The sequence below is a fragment of the Rhopalosiphum maidis genome, chromosome 2 (assembly GCF_003676215.2).
Source record: "Rhopalosiphum maidis isolate BTI-1 chromosome 2, ASM367621v3, whole genome shotgun sequence".
Classification (NCBI taxonomy): domain Eukaryota; kingdom Metazoa; phylum Arthropoda; class Insecta; order Hemiptera; family Aphididae; genus Rhopalosiphum; species Rhopalosiphum maidis.
This window is the reverse complement of record NC_040878.1, coordinates 68,817,077-68,839,327: the sequence shown is the minus strand read 5'-3', so window position 1 is coordinate 68,839,327 and position 22,251 is coordinate 68,817,077. Positions and strand designations below refer to the sequence as shown.

At 25.6% G+C, this 22,251-nt stretch overlaps 1 protein-coding gene across 1 annotated transcript; it reads left to right on the top strand.

The window, feature by feature from the left end:
- Positions 1-686: 686 nt before the first annotated feature.
- LOC113552194 (O-acyltransferase like protein-like) lies at positions 687-16,033 on the top strand. Its single transcript, XM_026954938.1, has 13 exons — positions 687-1,032; positions 8,851-9,074; positions 9,350-9,567; positions 11,063-11,154; positions 11,822-12,006; positions 13,044-13,207; positions 13,336-13,504; positions 13,689-13,882; positions 14,059-14,200; positions 14,272-14,461; positions 14,855-14,997; positions 15,084-15,193; positions 15,857-16,033. The coding sequence occupies exons 1-13, from the start codon at positions 687-689 to the stop codon at positions 15,945-15,947; spliced, it is 2,268 nt and encodes a 755-aa protein (XP_026810739.1). The 3' UTR covers positions 15,948-16,033.
- Positions 16,034-22,251: the final 6,218 nt, after the last annotated feature.

Genomic DNA, 22,251 nt, shown 5'->3' with positions numbered 1-22,251 from the left:
AAAATAAATTGGAGTAATTTTACGTGTGAAATTTAGTTATAATCAAAACTTTAGATATATATAAAAAATATTTTATGGAGACTAACACAGTGAGGCACTGTTATGTGATACATATTTATGTCTTATTTATTATTGATTTCGTATTATGTCGCTCGATTGCCATCACGGATACTGGTGATACAGCATGATAATACCAGTAACTATAGCATACTATTACTATTATTATTATACGATAACATTTAATTGTACATGCTATACAGACATATAGTATATATAGTTGGTCGAGTACGCATAGATAAGTAACTACGTCATCAGGCAAGAATATATTACAGCAATATATTATATCATATATAATATAAACGTATCCTACTGCGACTCTCAGTCTCCTGCCATACGTCGACGGTCGTTCAAGTCCACTAGGGCGGATGACGATTACGATATTTTTATGCGCGAAGGATTGGACGACCGTAAGAAATTAATAATATTTTTGTCATCAGATTAGGATATAATTAAAAATTTTACAACAGTGTGAGATACAAAACAATTATATTATTTACGCGTTCCACGCACATGGTTGGCGTATGTTTTTAATTTTTTTTTTCACTGCACGTATAGTTCATACATAGTATATATGATATTTCTTTAAGCAATTTTACGTAAAAATCACGGGATAAAAAAAAATCAGGATGTTTATGCAATCGCTGTTGCGATGGTCGATATCTGTAGCCATGTTATTGGCAATAGTGTTGGCTGAGTCCAATAGTCAAATTCGTCAGGACGACGATAGTCTTTCACTACTACCAAAGTCGACACAATCTTCTGCCCAAAACGGTTCCAGCTTGGTGTTTGCTGGTGACAAAAATGATTCATCGCTGCAGGACAAAGACAGTATCCCCGATTCGTGGATCTCCGATTTGTTTTACCGTGGATTAGCCAATTTTACAATGCGGCGAGTGGGCAGCACTGCTTGCCAGCAACAAGTGGACATGTACGTTAAACATTTACAGAATTATTCAGATTGGGCAGTCAGAAGTGAGTTAATAAACCTTAATAATTATAGTATTATGATGACAGTAAAATCTAAACCTCAGACACTCCTAAAAAAATATTTGTGAATTTACCCTCAATTTTTTATATTTTAGAAATAATAACTATAAGGCGCCTTGCAGTATTAAATTTTCAAATCTTAGGTACCTTTGAATATTAAAAAAAATTAAATTCTCAACCACTAAATAATTTCAAATTTTCGTAATGTTGATGAATTTGATCAAAGTTCTAACTTTATCTATTTATAGTAAAAATGTGTGTTCAATATTTTTAATTGATATACGAACAGTGCACAACCTTGAATATTAAATTTTCAAGGTTTTTGTAACTCAAAAACAAAAAAATTGTTTTTGCCAAAAACTTGTTTTCCGTGAATATTTCCATTTTTTTTTTCATTTTTTTTCCGGTATTTTTTAAAAGTAGGTATCAGGATTTTGTTGAACCCTAGAGCAGTGGTCGGCAATCGACGACGCACGCTGCTATTGTAAATGGCCCACTTTAAATTTTAGAAGGACGGAATTTTTTTTTAATGTATTTTATTATTTTAAAGTATATTTTTTTATACTAAATAATTTAAAAATACAAAATTATTATTTTTATTCTGCTCATGAACTATTTTTAATTCATGAATGTAGCCTAAAAGTCCAAAAAGATTACCAACTACTACCCAAGAGTATTACCTATATCTAATTAGTTATTTAAACTACCCTCAATGTTTAAAATCAAATAATTTTTTTGCCTTAAAGCTAATGACAAACAAAAATATACATGATTGTAAAATTGAAACATTCAACCCTTCACTCAAAATTTTAAACAAAAATCACATCATAGCTTATTAATTTAAGTGTAAAAATGTATTATTTTTGAAAATAGGAAAGATGTTCTGTTTACAATTAAAATTTGATTTCTACTGAATGTTCTCATGTATATATATATTAAAGTTTATTATAAATTAACTAAAACATTTTTTACCACATTAAATAAGACTTAATACTTGAAACCTTTGTTGTGGGATTTAATGATGCATGAGTATTCAATTTCGGAGGGAGGTAAGAATTAAAAAAATTATTCTAACCTGAATTTCTATACAAATTAAGCAATTACATATATCATAAAAATGTAGAATTCATAAAAAAAAATCTCATGTTTCTGGAGTGGGGTTACACTCCTACCACTGGTTGCGCTACCGATATAGGTATATAATATTTTAAACTAGCCAATGCAGTTTTAAATTATTTAATTTTTAATAGTTTGTTCATAAAACTACATGGGTGTCTAAAAAATAAAAATAAATTGTTTAACATACTTTTTTTTAGCTTTTGCGAGCTATCTAGGCTCATAAATATAAATAAATAAAAATATTTAATATGCACATTCATTAATATACTTTAAAATAGAAAAATTCTTATAACCCAGAAAAATTCCAGATCTCAAAAATAACTTTTTTTTATTTAAATTATCTGTATTTTTATATCATACATTATACTGCTGCTATGTATAATGTATAAATGGTGTTTCTATATCTCAAAAGTCTAGAATTTTATAACATAACGGTTTATTTTGTTAAAACGAAAATTGAAACGATGGGTTATAAATAATAATTATAGTTTTAGTAATTTCTATAATATACTCACTACGGTTAGACTGTGATGTACGAAACTATACTGTAATTATATTACATTTGTGGTTTACATTAATCATTGCACAGGGGCATGGAAAAGATTATATTAAGATAATGATATATTATTATAGTTATTACTTCTTAGTTATTATATTTATGTTCTAAGTACGATATTACATAATATGTTTACCCATATTGATGTTATGTGATTCATGTATGTACACAAATCGTCGATATCGTAGTATACGTTAGAGTTTCCAACAATAAATTTCTTGGTTTTTTCGAACTTCTTCATTGGGAAGAGGGGTGACAAACTTAGCTCATTTAAAATATTTTTTAAATATAAGTTTTAAATTTTATTAAAATTTACTTAACACAGGTACAATTATACAAATAACGATGAAAATACATAAATAAAAGTAAAATAATACTGTTGATCCAAAATTTATTGAAATTTATAATTGACTATTTTCCAGCTTTTTCATTCTTCAATGTTTTGATTAATTTTGATGCTTCACAATTTTACTACAGAAACAAAAATCGTAAGAAACTATTATTTCCTATTGAAATTTCGGTCCAGTTTTAGAATTGTAGGGATAGTGTATAAATCGTGTTTAGGTGTTGAGGTTTTTACCATCATTAGATAATAAAGTGCAAAAAAAAAGATGTGTATAAAAAGACATAAATACATACCATATCCAGAACTAATTGTTTTGTTTGGAATTCAAAACCAAGAAAAATGTTCTATACATGTTGCATGAGTAATACTGCTTATGAAAAGCTACTTTTTTGTGCAGGAAATTCCGATAATTCCACTACTTAACCATGAGTACATTATTATACCGGTTGGCGGTTAATCAATTCAGATTCAAACCGGTCCATAAAGTAAGTGGGCATGGTAAATGTACACGTCGCAAAAATCGATGCACAATAATATCTACTACGTACAACACTGCATTTGTAAACAATGGTCAGAGTAACATTAGGTGTTCTTTTTTTAAAGTCGAATTATCTTTAAGCAGTACAACTATTTTTAAAAGTGTACTTGACCAATCATATCGTCTTAAACTAGCCTTGTTCTCTTATACTGGTAGTTAATTTTAATTTAAACGCGTTAAAATAAATTAAAAGTCAAGATTTTTGAAATTGTATAAAACATTATAGTATATAAAAATAGAATACTACTCTTGTTATAATAAATATTTATACTAAACAAATAAATTATTATTACCTACATTTAAAAAATATTGTTGTATTATGAAAATTATAAGGAAATTTTTACACAACATTTGTTAATATATAATATTGTTAAAAACGTACTAATTTATAATAAGTTATACTCGTATAAGATAGTATGATCACGGTCCGATAACGTATAGTCTTTCCACCTTAATAATATGATCCAGATAAAGAAAAATAATGATTTCAAAACGCACTGGCTTGCACTTTGCAGTAATAACTTTTATGTTTCATAATTAGTAATATTCTCACTATTATTATGATTTGAATAACATGCTACTTATGGAAATTAACTAGGTAATAATAAGTTCCTATGTCGTATCTATTATGTGTTGAATAATCTGGACATATTCTAAAAACCGTGTAGGCACATAATTAAACTTAATATGTTTTTTTTTTTATGCACGCCACATGAAGGTATAATATGTTAAAAACATAATTTAATAAAAAAAACCTTACACAATTTGCGGAAAAACAAATATAAATAAGATGTTAAATATAGTTGAACTGAATTTATATAAGTGTGAAATGTTATAAATTTTAAAATATTTATAACTCGGTATAATTAAATAAAATGTTTATGGTTGTGAAATTAAACAAAGATGAATTATTTATTTTTGTCTTGAATATGAAATATTATAATATTATAATATATTTTGTTTGTATATCTACCTCTTTAGCTTCCACCGATGGTGGATGAATTATAAAAACAAAAGCAGTACCTATAATATGTGAATAACTATCGTGAGTCATTATTTAAATAGTAAGTACATGGTACCTATCTTAAAATGAAAACAATAATTGCGCAAATTATAATTAAGCTAATTATTCCATGGACATCATTTGGAAGATAATATAAATATAATAATATTATGTATTAAATATGGTTCGAAGAATAAGTACTTTTCAAGGTGTTTTTAATTGTTTCTGTGTCCTTTCATACAAATTCACACTAACTAATGCAATATTGGAGTACATATAAAAATATAGATATTTTCCGATTGTAGGTAAGACTCTTTAGCCATGATTTTAAATTGAGAAGGGCGACAACATTTTTCTTCGGTCAAAAATCATGAAAATATGATACAAGTTTCTTCGTAAGTTGTTACCTAAGTATTATACTTATAATATCAATTTCAGATTATTGAATATACATTTTTACATTTTAAAACTTCTTATAAATTTAAGTTTAAAATAGCTAATTAGGACCGATTTTTTTAAATAAAATTGTTTTCTACTAACCTATGCAATAACCAGATATGTTCAATGAATATACCTAATGAAAAACAAATAATTACATGTATTGATGTTAGTGATATGTGTGCGCCATAAGTCCATAACGTAATATCTTCAGACATACTTTGTACATTTGTATACGTACATTAGTTTTTTTTCTCCTGGTGCAAGAACCAGTTAAGTTCGTCTGCAACATGATTGTTACTCCTAACGTTTTTTCTTGAGAATTGGCATTCTAACCGGTGCAATATCAGATAAAAGAATATGGATTTTTTATTTAAATGTATAAAATAACTTAACAGTATTAAAGTCAGGGGCGTCATTTCAACTTTTTTATTGTTGGTGCCAAAATTTTTGCAGGCCATTCAAATCATTACCAGGCAATATAGAAATTTTTTTTTTTGGTGGATAAGGAGGGGGGGTGGTTAAGTGGTGACAAAAACAGCTGAAAAATGTTTAATAATTTATTTAATATGTCACCTATATTAGTATGAAAACATCACAATATTATTACTATTTTTGAAGAACTATGTGTAGGTACTTTTAATGAATTTATATTATATTATGGATACCAGTGGTATTCAGTAAGTAAATTTATGGGTATAAAGTACCTTAATAGTACTTAACCGAGCTTAACCTATACAGTTTTTCTCCCTGCACACTCAAAATAAATAATATAGCTAAACCTGAAATTTGTTTTATGGGTTCCCTTGTTACTTAATTCATATTTTTAAATTTTTCCACTTCTAATTTTAATATAACAACTTAAATTCAATTTAACAACAAACTATTTAGTCACACAAATAAAAACATTTATTATCATAAAGCAATAATAAACTAAACAGACTAAAATACTGACATTTGGCAATTGTAGTGTTGTATAATATTAAATATTAAGCAAATATTTATTATTATTATATATATTTTATTAAGAATTTCACTTCTTTTTCGAACACGACTAGTGTTGTATCTACCTGTACTCAATGTACCTACTTAAATTGGTGGTAGGAAGTAAGTAACATTGTGACAAGGTTAAAAATGTAAACAAACAATATTTTATGGTTCTATTTTTAGACAATTTTTTCCCTTTTGATGGGAATTTTAAATTATGTTGTTTTCTTATTATAACAAGTAGGGAGATACCGGAGTGTGATAAGAAATCTACCCACAAATATATTATATCAGTTGGTAATATGGTAGAGAATAAAAAAAATATATCAAATATATATATAACCCATAGATATAATTATATATATTATATTATTTATATTATTATTATTTTATATTATGTCTATGATATGACCACATTACCACACTGATCATTTTTGGAAATAAAACACATTAGTACCTATAATATTTTTTTTTTTAAATACCGAAAAAATATAAAATATATATAATATATTAATATACAACACTTAGGTATATCGGCGCTTATATTTATTGTTGGCAGTCCAAAAAAGACGTTTTTAAAAAATGTTGGTGCAAATGTATACCCTGCACCCCCCCCCCCAAATGACGCCCCTGATTAAAGTAAATTCATAAAAATATAAAATTTACTGTTGTTATTTAACATACATATCTAGAGTTGCGTTGACAATAAATACATATTATTTAATGAACTAATAGTGAGCTAATTGTTCTTTTAATATAATTTAGTGGCTTATGATTGGTTCATTCATAAGTTTATTGTATCATTAAATTAATCAATTGTTCATACAACCTTGTAATACAGTGTTATAGATATAATTGCATAACAGTTATCCGTAAATACCTATTGCGATGTTCTTGGTATATTGGTAAATACAATTCCTGCATCAAATATTTTCGGTATTTAAGAATACCGGTAGCCAGTAGATATACCGTACTTAAGTAATTTATTATTAGGGGTATATTGAATTAAAAACTTAAAAAAAATAACTTTAAAATAATACAATAAATTATTACCATATAGTTACTGAAAATACCGTATTATCCCGTATACCGTCGATACCGTACAAAAATATTTGAAATACCATCAACTACGAGTACGAGACTATTTATTTAATGGCTGGTTGTAATAATTAGTTATATTTTAACAGTTTCTTATGTTTCGTGAAAAATTGTACAAAACCGGTACTTTTTTAGCTATGTGACATTTAATCAATGATAATAATAACAGAAAAATAAATTACTGAAATATTAAACATATATTAAAAATTTAAAATATCTAAAGAAATAGATATTAATACACTGTCTCTTCCCAGAATCGTTTTTTGTATACAAAATAATTTATTGATTAATGAATTCAAATTTAAGACATTCAATATAAAAACCTACTTAATGACAATGTAAATTCGAACCTTATACAGCTTTTAAGTTTTTAATACCTAATTTTTTTGGCTATAATTAAAAGAATTTTTGGCAATGAGATTTTTTCAGATTTATTTGCATTTATTAAGGTGATACTATTGAACTTTTTCTCGGTTTTTGTTATTTTTATTATAATTAAGAATTAGAATTGTAGGAATTTTCTTTTGGACTTACAAATTTTAATATAGTATAATATATGTGACTACGCTAAAGTTTCCTAAAACGTAAATGTAATAAACTTAAGTTCCCATTTGTAACAGTACATGTAGGTCATTTATAGTTCTAAATTTATATTAATAATACAACATATACATAATAATTATTATATAATATAATACAGATGTCGTCACTTATTGGCCTCGAGGTTAATGTAATCATACGCGTAATGGATTAAAATCGGCTAGTCTCGATTTATAATATTAATATACATACAATATTATAAGAAAAAAATCATCTATTAGATTTTCTATGCTAGTTGATAGGGAATGTGTATTTTTATTTTTTAGGGGCATATTTTAACATTAGTTAAAAATGTTTAGTCTGTTATCTTGATTTTTCGCATATATTTCGCTGATTAATTGTTAATACTATTATCTTGACTCGTCACAGTATATAAACATTTTTAAAAACATATTTTTTTTAATATGATTTAAGTTATAACGACAAAACATTTTTGAAAAAACAATATTTTTTACATATCATTATAAATTGTTGTAATTTTTTTATTTCTCTTTTCTTTCAGTATTTAGCCATGCTTCATAATTTCATAAAATTTAAGATAGAATATTTAATAAATATATAGATTAATCAAGTTGTTTTATTCGAATATTGTCCGCCATATAATAGCCAACCATATAGAACTAACCACTCAAAAATATTTAGATATTTTTAAAGATTGTTTTGACATATGATTGATATGTAATAAACGTAATAAGCTATTTGCAAGCTAGCTTTTTATTTGCATACTTTTAGTTAAAGCGTGAAATCAAAAATTGAGGGGTGATATTTGTTAAATATTTTCTAATTTTTTTTTTTAATTTCTATGTTTATGTTTGCCGCGGGCGAGGATACGTATACGAATTAATACAGTCCTGTGAAATATTTTAGTCACATTATATTAAAGCTTTTATTGTAACCATCTTGATCACAGTTATTCGAATCTAGAATAATCACAAATCAGTAATCATAACTCAATGTATTTATGTAGTTCACAAATATAAATTTAAGACAATTTATCTATAATAGCATGGCGTGATTTGAGAATCGTGTCTATAATATTAATATAGATGTATTATAATTTGTAAGTGTATGAACTATTAATTATATTTATTTTACGATTAAAATGTAATACTTTTCAGTGGGAGAGTCTTGGAGTAGGTATCCAGTTGGTGTACTATCAGGCAACAGATATCATTTGGGAATCTACGACGAATGCGTCAACGTGCATTATCCAGTTAGAGGACAGTATTGTTTGACTGAAATACATTTAATTCCGGCAAAGGGGAAAAATTACAATTTCGACAGCGGAACAGAAAACATTAATAATAGGTTTAACAATCACGCATGGAAAACCATACTTGGGGTACGTTTTAATGCTTGATTGCAATTTTAGAAGTACATATTATATGATATATTTAAAGATAAATATTACGAACAATTATGATGGTTTATATACTGTAGGAATAATTAATAAAATGTTGTTTCATATAAAATGTTAGTTGGTATTCATCATATTAAATTGTAGTGCAATCTAAAACCAAAATTAAAAAAATAGCTTGAATACGAGGGTGAACAATTGGGGACATTATATTATTTTGACGAAGAAACGTTTAGACAGGACTTGGTAATTTTTTTCAGTGGGTCGATACTCCGGATCAAGTCAAACGAAACAGTTTGAATTTAGGGATATGCATACCGGATTCTTGTTCGGCGTCAGATCTACAGACGTCATTACAAACCGAATTGGACAAAGTGTTTTTACCAGAAAAGTTCAAAGCTATCGTTCAAGTGGAACCAATAATGTGTACTGTCAGTGGAGACATGTATCCTTACAATACGGCGTATTATGTAACGAGGTAATTCAGATCAAAACTTCCACAATAGCAATGTTTTCGTTTCAACAATAGAAATACCAATGTCCAATACGGAGCATTTCGATTTCCGTATAATAAATAAATATTTAGTATAAGATAAATATACAATTTAAGCCTATCCTGTGAATTATAATTACAAATAATTAATTATTTCTTCGGAATAATACAAAGAACACAATTACAATCTGGATAACTTTAAAGAAACATAATTTTCAATACGACTACAACAAAATATATTAAAATAGATAATATTATCATGTGATGACGTTCTGTGAAAAATAAATATTTATTAAATCGTATCCGGTAAGCATTTAAATATTTGACCATCGTCCATTGGAATTAATAAATAATACGTTTTATTACCGTTTTGCGATAATTGATTAAACTATTTAATGAAAATATAAATATTAGACATTAGTCGTTTTAAAACTAAGTCAACGATAGTTAACAAAGAGTAAAAACGCTAATAAATAAAAAATTGTAACTGCAAATAGTGACCATGACATTCATAAAGAAACATTGACAATGACACTATATAATAATATTATTACACGCATTTAAACCGGTTTAGTATATTGAAATTTTATCCTTTAGAATGTATGATAAGATTTCTTTAAAGCCCGTATTTATGGTTTATATTGTTTATAATCAAAAATAAAAATGTATTAGATTATGAATGTACTTTTTTGTTTTTGTTGTAAATCAAAAAAATGCTAAATTTTTTAAATTCTAAATTCTACTAAGTATTTATATAAACATTTTCTAGTCATTATAAAATTTAAAAAATATTTCGGCTCTTTTTGAGTTATTTAATTTATTTATAGTTATTTATTTTTTCGACATTTTCTTGACTTTTTAGTTTTTATTTAAATTATGACACTTATTTATAATACAATTTTTGTTTGTGAGATAAAGGTTAAATTATAATACTATGTTCATCATAAGTTAGGCTTATAAGAATTTAAAAAAAAGTAGAATGTAATCTTACATCACTTTGTTGAGGGTTTTAAACTAGTCAACATTTTCAATTATTTTTTAGACATATAACTTGACAGAACGTCTGAGTTATGGCTCTGTTTACTCAGAATCGTTTTTCATGGTATAAAATTAATTATCATTAAATTATACATTATTTTTATTATTATTTTTTATTATTTATTATTATACATTTATTACAGCAGTAACTCATTCAATGACGAGGCATACTCGACAACTACTATATAAGAGTAGAGTAACTCCCTAGTTTGAATGATATTAATTTTGTTTTCTGCCAATCTGGGAATCAAATATTATAATAATATAATATAATTATTAATAAATAATTTGATAAGGTCTGAAGTCTGAAGGTTTCATAATTGTATTGCGTTTTAACGAAAACATTGTGATTAAATTCGGTATAATAATATACGTATCGAAAAAAATGTATACTATCACAATGATTTAAAAATAATGTTATTGTTTGTTTTTTTGTTTTTAGCACATTTTTTGTAGTACTAGGTTTGATCTGTTGTAGTGCGACCGTATTTCATTTCATACAACTATCGCGAAAACATAAAAAAACATTACCTGGTGAGTAACATTAAAAATTGTTATTATATCAAATGTTTGAATACTTACACGTGTGTTATATTATTAGCTATGCAGATTGTCCATAGTAATTATAGTTATTTTATAGGTATTACAACGATTTAGTATTTTATTTATGTTCCTATGCTAGATTACACTTTTTTACGGATTTTTGTTGTAAGAAAAGTCACGAATTTAGGTAAATCGAGAAGCCATCAATCGTGTTTGAACGAACTCATACATTTATCAGTATAGCTATTGTTATAGTTTACCATGGAAATTAAAAATATAATTCAATGGATCTGCTCTAAAAAATGTCATACTTACTGCAGTATTCACAACGACCAGTTGTTAATAGATACTTAATTTCTTTACAAAAAACTGAGTTTAATAATTGTTTAATTCTAAATTACTGAAAAAAATCTAATGTATAAGGTTATTCACGTATATATTCAATCCATTTTAAATTCATTATTACGATATTTCTACGGAATGAATATCTGAAATAACTAAAATATAAGTTAAGAGCCTTTTAATATAAACTATATAAAACTTAGCTTTGATCGAAATTACGATAGTGATCAAATTGATAACCGATAATTTTTTTAAATTGCGCAAAATATTATCACATTCTTTAATATAATGTATAATATATGTTCTTGTTTTACAGATGACACATTCTATATTACATTTTCATTTATCAAGTCTGGCAAAGAATTGTTAAAATATGATAAGACCAACGAATTAAATATACTGAATGGTTTAAAAGTGTTAACCATGATATTCATTTTATTCGGTCACAGGTTCATGTATTTAGCAGGAAATCCTATAAATAATTCTAAATTTCTCGAAAATGTGAGTTAAGAAAATATTTTTCAAAAATTATATAAATTATGTAATCTTTATTTGTATAGTTGTTTAGTTATAAAATGTATTTTACTTTTTCTTCATTCCGAAATATGATTTTCACATCATGCATTACAAATCTACGGTCGATTTCTTCTATCGATAAAATATCGAGTATGAGTCTTATCTATATTAATTAACTATAAATCCCAATGACACTTTTTAGAATCAATAAATTACTACTTTGTCGAATATTTTTTGATAAACAATAATAAATAAGCCACGTTGGATTTATAGGAAACGTAAATGTGTATACTCATCTACAGTCTACATAGTGTATATTTTTTTAAACGTATAATAATATACGTAATATAATTAAATATTTCTTACGTATTCATTATTTTAAATGACCGCTGTTCGACATCTTCTAGCAACCTTAATTATTATAATATATGTTCCTTTCCTATACGTATTTAACGCATACATGTTATTTAAAAGATATATATTATTATTATTTTACAAATAATTTTTTTCAATCATATATCTGAATAATTAATTTTTGTTTTTGAAAGAAAACTGTAATATATGTAATATTATTGAGGACAAAAAAAGATGCGTATATTATAATAAAATATTAAAGTATATTTGTATTGTACTCTATAGATGAATTTATTTTAGCTTTCTAAAAAATATATATTCATGGATACGTGTTGCTTAAAAATATAGACTAGTTTTTTTTAGACTGATACATTTTTTTAATAATATCATTTACATTTTTAAATAAAAATTATAAATATAATACAATAGATTACAAAAATATTATAAAGTTAATATTATAATTAAAATTGCGAAAATGTGAAGCAATTATTTTAAACAGATTCCCATTATTTCTATTATATTGAGTTAATTTTACTAGCTAGAGTAATTATTTTATTTGCTTATTTTTTTAGCTATATTATAGTATATTACTATTTCTTAAACTCTGTACAAATAAATATTAGAAAAACTTTATACTGTAAATTAAATTTTACTCATAATAATCATAGATATATCAATATGGACCAGATATTTTATTGACTAGTATGAATCTAGTAGATCCGTTTTTCTTCATTACTGGTTTTATCATGTACTTGACAGTCTCTCCGATATTCCAAAAGTCTGGATCAGTATGGATAAAGCTCGTGTCACCAGTAGTCTACCGAATATTAAGGTAAAATACTTTTGTCATATACTTTTAAATCAAAAATAATTTAATGTCAAAATACTCAATCATTAATTAAGAGCGTAAAGAAAAGATCTGTTATTAATGATAAACACTATTTTAATTAATAATTTTAGAATGTTACCGGCTTATTGTGCGACTATGGCGATCACAGCTAATATTATACCTCATCTAGGTGATGGACCATTGTGGCCTAAAAAAACATGGAACGAGGCCGAGATTTGTAAAAAATATTGGTGGACTAATTTGCTTTTTATCAGTAATTTTATAGATGCAAATTACGGAGTAAGATTTATTAATTAATATGATATGTATATATATATATAGACATATTTATAGAAAATAAATTTTGTTTAGTTTAAAAAAAATTATTGTATTTAAGTTATATTATATCAAAATATCATCGATAGAAATTCGATTAAGTATTTAAATGTACCTAATAATTAATACTATGATTAATATTAAACAGTGCCTCATAGTGAGTTGGTACATATCGTGTGACGTTCAGTTTTTCATAATTGGAGTTATTATAGTTTATATTTACACAAAGAACAATAAATACGGAATTGGATTCCTTACTACTATTCTTATTGTTTCAATATGTGTGCCATTTATAGTCACGATTTTGACGAAAAGTGAAGGAATACTTAAAGTACATATTCCGTAAGTAAAAATCACTGATGATAATAACTATCTATATAAAATCGGAACAATTGTTAAGTTATCTTATAAGTAGAGCCTATGTGTTAGGTATAATAATACATTATGTATAATTTAAGGCCACTTAATTTTGATACTCAAACACCGTTTTAATTTAAAAAATACATAACTGATTTCAGGTTTTTAGAAAATCCTAGACAGTCTATAATATTTAATGGACCTTATAGAGCAAGTTACATGCGATCGACGCCATACATTACCGGAATGGCAATGAGTTTTATTATCAGTAAATTGAAAGAGAAAAAAATAAAACTTTCTCTGGTAAAGATCTACTAACACATTATTCATTTATGAATTTAAACTAAATTGATAAGAATATTTTTATATTTTAGATTACTGTTTACATCGGTACGGTCATCGTAACCACAGCCTGTTTGTGGGTTCAGTTTTACGGGGCTATATTTTATAAGAGCCAAAGACCTTATTATCCATTAGAACAAGCCTTATATGCTACTTTCAGTCATTGTACATGGACGGTATTATGTATGTGGATCTCTGGCTGCTATTACACAAGCGGATACGGTAATATTAATTTTAGTCACATGGAATATTGTTGATTAATTTATTTATCGTTATAGATCCATTAAAATACTAAATATTATTATGATAAAAACAATTAAATGTAATAGCAAAGTGTTCGGTGTTTTGATTGAATATTTAATGAAACCAAATTGTTTAAAGATAAAAATAGGCGACGATTAAGAATTAAAGACAAATTTATGCGCCAGAACTAAATTTCGTATCCACGTATCGACAATAATAGTATTAACGATTTGTGATTTTAGGGTATTAATCATTACATTATTGTAACAACACTGTGGAATTATTTAGAAATCAGATTTTAATATTATAAGCTACCGTAAACGTAGAATATTTAAATTTCATAACATGATTTCATTTTTTTACTATTTACAGGTCTTATATCAAAAATATTTGATAACAGATTTATGGTACCTTTGGGAAGGCTCTCATACTCGGTTTTCTTAGTGAACCTAATCGTTATGTTGATGTCTCAGAGTTCACAAAGATTACCTACTGTTCTATCAGTAAAATCATTGGTAAGATAGAAGATATGTTGGAACACAATAAAAATACATATAAAATAAGAAGTGAAATTTTCAATTTTTCATTCGTCTGTTTTCAGATGGATGCTTGGATATACGATACATTTAAAACTTATTTGATGGGCCTAGCATTATATTTGTTCGTCGAAGCACCATTTGGAAATTTGATTAAAAGAATATTTTGGGGAAAGTAAGTTATTATTAATTGTTTTAATATGTGTACAATTACTATTTAGGTTTGATAAAAATAATTAAATAAAACATTTATCCTTTAAGCTGGTCAACCAATGTTATTTTTCAGGTAACTCCCCTGGTAATATATATTTCATTAGATGTACTGAACAATGTGAAATTTTCTTCATAGTTGTGTTATAGTTATAATAAGAGCTATCACAACATAATTATTATTTGTTATAACATTATAATATCTATTTAGTTGATAGATTAAATAAATATATTTCTTAATACCTATTAAGGGAGGAGTCTGGATCTACTTATTTACGTCAGATAATTCTTTTTATGAAAGTTATTATAAGGGTTTTATTTTTGACGTACTAGGCAATTTTATTGCAATTATTTAAAGTGCATTAGTATTATATAATTATAAATTATTATATGATTGAACAATAGTACCAAAAAGAGAACTTAATCCACCTTCAGGAAACCGGTTTTTTTTATTACTTATCTATATACTTTTATTACATTTAAGTTAAATTATATTTGATTGACTTGGTCTTCTTATTTCATTTCACTTTTGTTATTTAATTTATACAATTATCACTCAATTTATATGTATGATAATCTTGAATTTAATAACTTAACGTTCTAACAAACTTTATTTAATTGTTTTTAGTAAAAAGAAAAACTCGTCTACAAGGAGGGAAAAACCAATTGAAAAAACTACAACTGTAGAAAGTCCAAAAAAAGTTATAACTCATTTATAATAAGTAATAACTGATTAAGTCTTATAAAAAAATAAGCTTAATATACACTATATAGTTAAATGTTCGTTAGATTTTATTACAATAAGAGAATTATATTGATTTATATTTGTTTTTCTTGTAAAAATTAGTTTAGTTCTTTAAACGTGTATAATACATTTTTTTTAAGACTTCTTGCATTATATTTTTTTATTCCTATGTATGATATTTAGAAATGTATTATTTACGTATATATTTGTTTTTTTGTTTTAAAATAAACGAATTATCTTAAAGTTATTGGTGTTTTGACATTTCGTATATGATTATACTTGTTAGATATGCATTTTAATATAAATAATATTATATATGAATCAATCGATTTTTCTCTCATTACATCTTTTTATTATTATTTTATTTAAATCTATATACAATATATAACTATATACATGTAGATAGGAACACATAGATACAAAGTTAAAGTCACTTATACTCGCTAACGTCGGGAGTTAATTAAATAGTAAAACAAAACAATCAAGTAATACTGCTAACCATTTATGTATATATTATTTACACATACATATCGTACCTATTGTAGCTGCTCATAGCATATTGCGTGCGCCGTGAGAGGATGGTCGTCATGCACGGTATAGTATATGTTGATATGTCTGATACTCTGACGTGTCTGTTGCGTATTATATTGTGGTGTGTAGGTAACAACAAAAGCTGCAGCTGCGGTTAGCAAGGTCCACGCGTTTAGTATTTTTACGTTTACTATAGGCATTTCCGTTGTTACGCCGCACAAAAAATATTAAATTTGTAAGGTTTTAATTGTTACCTAACCATTATAATGAATAGCGTACAATAGTCAGCAGTGTTGTAATAATAAGGTACTTTTGATAATTAATACAGTGGTCGCCGCTTAATGTAATCACTTTGGTTCACGACAAAACTGATATAAGCCAATTATGACACTACTCGTAGATTTAAAAATTTAAGGCTATTTCTCCAAATTCTTCTTCCTCCTCCTTTACATTTTCTGCAAAACTTCCACGTATAAAATAATTTTTTATTGAGTCTGTCACTTGGTCCCAAGCCATTATTATAAGATATAATTCATCTAAGAGGTTGGGTCTTATTTGTTAATTCATTGACAGACAACATTAGTGTTTATCATTTGTATTTTTAATATTCTCTTTTATTCGTGTTTACATTTCTTTACGATAATATGATTTTAAGGTTTTTATTATTCTTTGGTCACGTCATGGTTGTATTAACGATGTTGTATTTGTTGGTAAAAATACGATTTTAATGTGTTTTAAAGTTACATTAACCAGTTAACACGTGTGCTGGGTAGTTTTAAATACTTTAACCGATTTTATTGTTTATACTACTTGATTAACTAATCATTAAAAATGACTGATATCATACAAGCATTTGTGTTGGCGTAATTATCAAATAGTAAACATTTTACAGATTTAAAACAACGGGGATTTTTACTTCTCCCAACAATCAATATATTTGTTTTTATTTGCCATACTTGCACACCATAGGGCATATATGCGTTCTTTTGATATTTTACAGCCTTTTGCGTTTTTGTACTTCCTTTATCAATTGTGTTATGTTTTTAAAATATACTAAATATTTCATTCAAAAGTTGCTTATAAAACATAATCACTAGTAAGTAGTAGGTATATAATACAAGTGTATATTACATAATTGATACCGAAAAAAGTATCAATATTAGGTATATTAAACAAATCCAAAGGAATACCTACTCGTATAATGAACACTTTTACATATTAAAACTAATAATCGGGTTTAATATTTTGAAAAACAATACAAAAACTGACAAAACTTATTTGTATTAGTCTAATAAAGGTTTAAAAACTGACTATTTAACAACTTAACAAACAACTATGCAGTTGTTTTAGTTAAATGACAATATGATATTGTTGTATTTTAATCTATGAATTAACAAGATTTCGATTTCTAAATTAACAAAGTTCCCTGTTGGCCTTATGTTAACAAGTAGCTTATTAATTTTGTTATTTGTACTGATGTTTTCGTTATGTTTGTTCATATATTCAAACTAACCTCAGATTATGACACATTGTGAAAAAAAAAACGTAAATACCAAAGAAAATAAATAATTATTAAACACAACCAATAATTTTAAATCATAATATCTATAGATCAAGGTCTATTTTATTTTTTTTGAACTACAGCGCCGCAAACGTGTATCACATAATAACGAGTGTCTAGGTACAGTCGTATATTATAAATTTTATTATTGTGTGCCCTCGGGCGAAGCGGACAATAATCGTATCTGCGTAGGCCGCTTTATGCTATACCACACTCTATATGACTAACGCTAAAACCGGCTGGCTGAAGTAGTCATGAGAGACGCCCCACGCCTATTTGGTTTTAATACTATTATAATGCTGTGTATCGGTTCGTCACATATGAACTACCTGATAAGTGTTTCAATAATTGGTTAAGTAAACCGTGGTACCTAACCTTTTATTTACAACTTATTTTTGAAAATTTAAATTGTTCGAGCCAATCAAAATTAACCAGATTAAAAACATATTTTATTGCCCCGTTGATTGAAAAAAAAATATTATTTTAAAAGTGTTAAATTATAAATGTTGGAAAGTGAAAATATTTTTAACTGATTTTATTTCAATATATATATATATATTATATAAATATTGGAAGTATGGTAAATCATGATCCGCAGGTTGAAGTCATTAGCATAAATCACTGTTGTCATCGTTGATATAAGGTATAACTAGAATTATTTTATATTCACATTATTTAGAATTGGCAATACAAAAATAACATTCAAGTAACAAATATATTATTACAAATTGTGTATAAACATAGGAACACTATTAGATTAAAATTAATTGTAAAGCCTCTAAACTCACAATTAAAAAACAATAAAAAATTAATGTAGATAAAAATTATAAAATCGACAGAACAGCTTTATCATACAAAACAGTGCAAAATTCATCTTGAGTGATTCAAGATTTAATTCATATGAATGATTCATAATGTATAATATATTATAAAAATGTTGTTCTGCAGATTTTGAACTTAGAATTATTTTATACACCTACCAAATTAATATTATTGCTGTTTAAAAAAATATGAGATTCAAAATAATTGGTAAAGTAAATAACCTAACAAAATAACTAAAATCATTATTTTTCGTTTAAATATAAGTATAATTTCATCAAAATTTAAACTTAAAATACCTACCTATACAAAATGTTGTTTATATATAATATTATTATCTTAGATTTCTTAGGCTACAGCAAAATGTTTTTATTAAAATATTATTTTTTCAATAATTGCTGATTAAAAGTTTTCGCCTTATCAAAAGTTTAAAAATTGAATAATAATTATAATTATTATTATTAAATAATAATTTTTGTTACTAAAATAAATTATAAAAAAAACTGAGCATAATTCTACAATTTTTTTTAAAGTACTTGAAGTTTCGTTTTAATAAAATTGGATATTCAAACGTCAAATAACAATAAAAAATAAAAAGTCAGTTATAAGTTCAATATATATATAAATTTAATATTAGTTATCCTTTGTTTTTCTGCCATATTTGCATTTACCCTATTTATTATTTAGTCTTTTAGTTTGTTTATTGTTTTAAAGTATTTCCCATGTAAACGTTAATGATTGTATAATAAAATATAGCAGTAAGTATAATTGATTGTATCATTAACGATATTTTTTCAACTCATATTTTCGTCTCTAAAAAAAAGTTAGAAGTTCTATGCCTTCGGCACAAATTGTATATGGTAGGTAACAACTAAAACGTTATTTATCTCTGATACGATGTAACAGTAATGCATTAACATACCAAACGGCCAACAGGGGAATATAAGAAGATTTATATGTTAATAGTATTAGAAAAGGTAATTAGTTTTACCAAGTAAAATTTAACGTATATTGAAATAAAATATTAATATACTTTAATTTACCGATAAGCCGGTAACAATACACGAAGCAAGCGACGAAATGAGACTGCTTTGCACACTAATATACACTGATACGCAAAATTTCAAAGGATTATTATTATAATATCATTATACACCATAGTCCATAACAGTATAAAACATATGTATCAGAGTAATACACAAATACTACGCTTTAAGTACATAAAGAACAGAGAATATTATGTCTGATTGTTACGAATAAACTGTAATCATTTGTTTAAGTTATGGTTATATACTGTTGAACAAATTAAAATCATGTTTCTTATAATATTATAATACGATTTATTTATTCATTTTTGATATTAAAATATCAAAGCAGTTTCTGCTTCACGTCAATAGTCTATCAAGCTATTAAACTAGCAGTCTGAGTACGATCCATGAAAAATTATGCTTGTGATCTACCGATTATTATCGTATAAAAAAATCCATAATCACTAAATTTGAATTAATATTTTTTATTAATAATTGCTGGAAACTAGTAGTATGTAAGTTATTTTTATAAAATATTAAAAAAAATATTATGCAGTATTCATACAAGTCTAAGAATTGCCTATACAAGGCGCCGTCAAGGGAATAATGGATGTTTTGAATAATATATTATTGAATATTGATATAATATAATAATATTATACACAGATTTTTATAGATTGTGGACTATTATAATCAAATTAATGTCTCGATTTATTTTTGTTGACAGAGATAAGAATATAACTTTACCAGGTGGATATTTTAAAGTTAAACATCCATTTTTCGAACAAAGGATACATAGATAATTGGAAATAATAACAAAACAAAGATATTTGAAAAAAAATTATATTTTTATAATTTTTATCGTTATAGTTTTAGATTTTGGCGGAATGGGACACGATTGACCATTTTCACAACACGATTGAGCACGGTAACAATCAAACAATAGGTACCCAAAAAAAAACCTAAAAACCACACGATTGAGCACGAAAATAGGCGCAACGTTGCCACTTTGTGCCGTAGAATATTATTATTAAAAAATAAAATACATTTGAACATTTTTATAAATAAAAATCTTTTTTTAGTTTTTAATCATATATTATATTACAATTTTTTTCTTGTTTTTACAATATTAAATTAAAATTAAAAAATAGTCCCCTAAAATTTTACGATTTTTAACTTTGGGATGATTTACGGTAAACAATCGTATCTAGTTGGTACTTTTGGGGCCAAGTCAAAAGTATAAAATAAATAAAGTTATCTATAAGTTTCAACCCATATTTAATATAAGTAAATATTACCAGTAAGAAAAATTATTATTACGGTTGAATTTCATTACCAGAACGGCCTCTTAAGTTTAAAAAAGTAATATAGTATTTTACTAAAATAATATATTATTATTGTTTATATTTGTAAATTTTGGTTATAATATTATGTTTATTTCGTATGAAACTACATAGACATGGGAAATTATTTCTCCAAATTTTAACTTATATATTTAATTTTTTTATCTATAGTTATTTTCCATATGTATAAAAAAGTCAATTTTATTATTCCATTAGAATATCTAAAAAATCATTTTGTCAAATGTTAATTTTTAATATGGTAATGAAAATTGGTATGTCGCGAAATCGAAAGGTAATTTTAAAACTTCCTGTACTGACGGAATCGATACTGATGTAATCAATGCTATGTTTGCGGAAACGATGAGTATCCACAAATTTACGTATTATCGTAGATCCTTAAAATATGGATTATCACGTAAATAGGTAATTCGATAAGATGATAGCCAACAGTACTATCATGTATTCATATATCATTATGAATATTTTTCATTGTGAATTTTTAAATCTTTGGTGCGCCTATAATTAATAATAATGTAATAAAATCTCCATGTGGAAAGATGTATACAACTGTATAACTACAACGAAAGTATAGTACTTAATAAATTAATTTCCAAAAAATAAACTATGTTATAATTCTTATTTGATAAATTATATACATAAATACAAAATACATTTTTTTAAGTAAAGCCAACAATAAAATTAATATATAAAAATTTAGAATTTGATTAATGTTTAAATTCAGTTAATTTCTGAATTTAATTTTGAAAATCGTTTGACACACCTTCTCATAAAAATTCAAAATTATGCCATAAACGTGTCTAATCAGTAATCAGCTTTTTTCCGGTAATCTATACTAAGATTTATTTTAATATTATATTAACATAAATATCTTTTGAATACTGTCAGTCACTAGATATAACTGCAACGTAAATATTTTATCAGGTAGTAAAACAATTTTTGGATTACAATGCATATCTCTTATCGGCTCTAATTTAA

What these genes read in the sequence shown, in the direction of transcription:
- LOC113552194 (XM_026954938.1), top strand. Translation starts at nt 687, where the DNA reads ATGTTTATGCAATCGCTGTTGCGATGGTCGATATCTGTAGCCATGTTA. An exon ending in ACATAAAAAAACATTACCTG is followed by an intron (nt 11,155 to 11,821) that starts GTGAGTAACATT and finishes CTTGTTTTACAG; the next exon opens with ATGACACATTCTATATTACA. An exon ending in TTATAGATGCAAATTACGGA is followed by an intron (nt 13,505 to 13,688) that starts GTAAGATTTATT and finishes AATATTAAACAG; the next exon opens with TGCCTCATAGTGAGTTGGTA.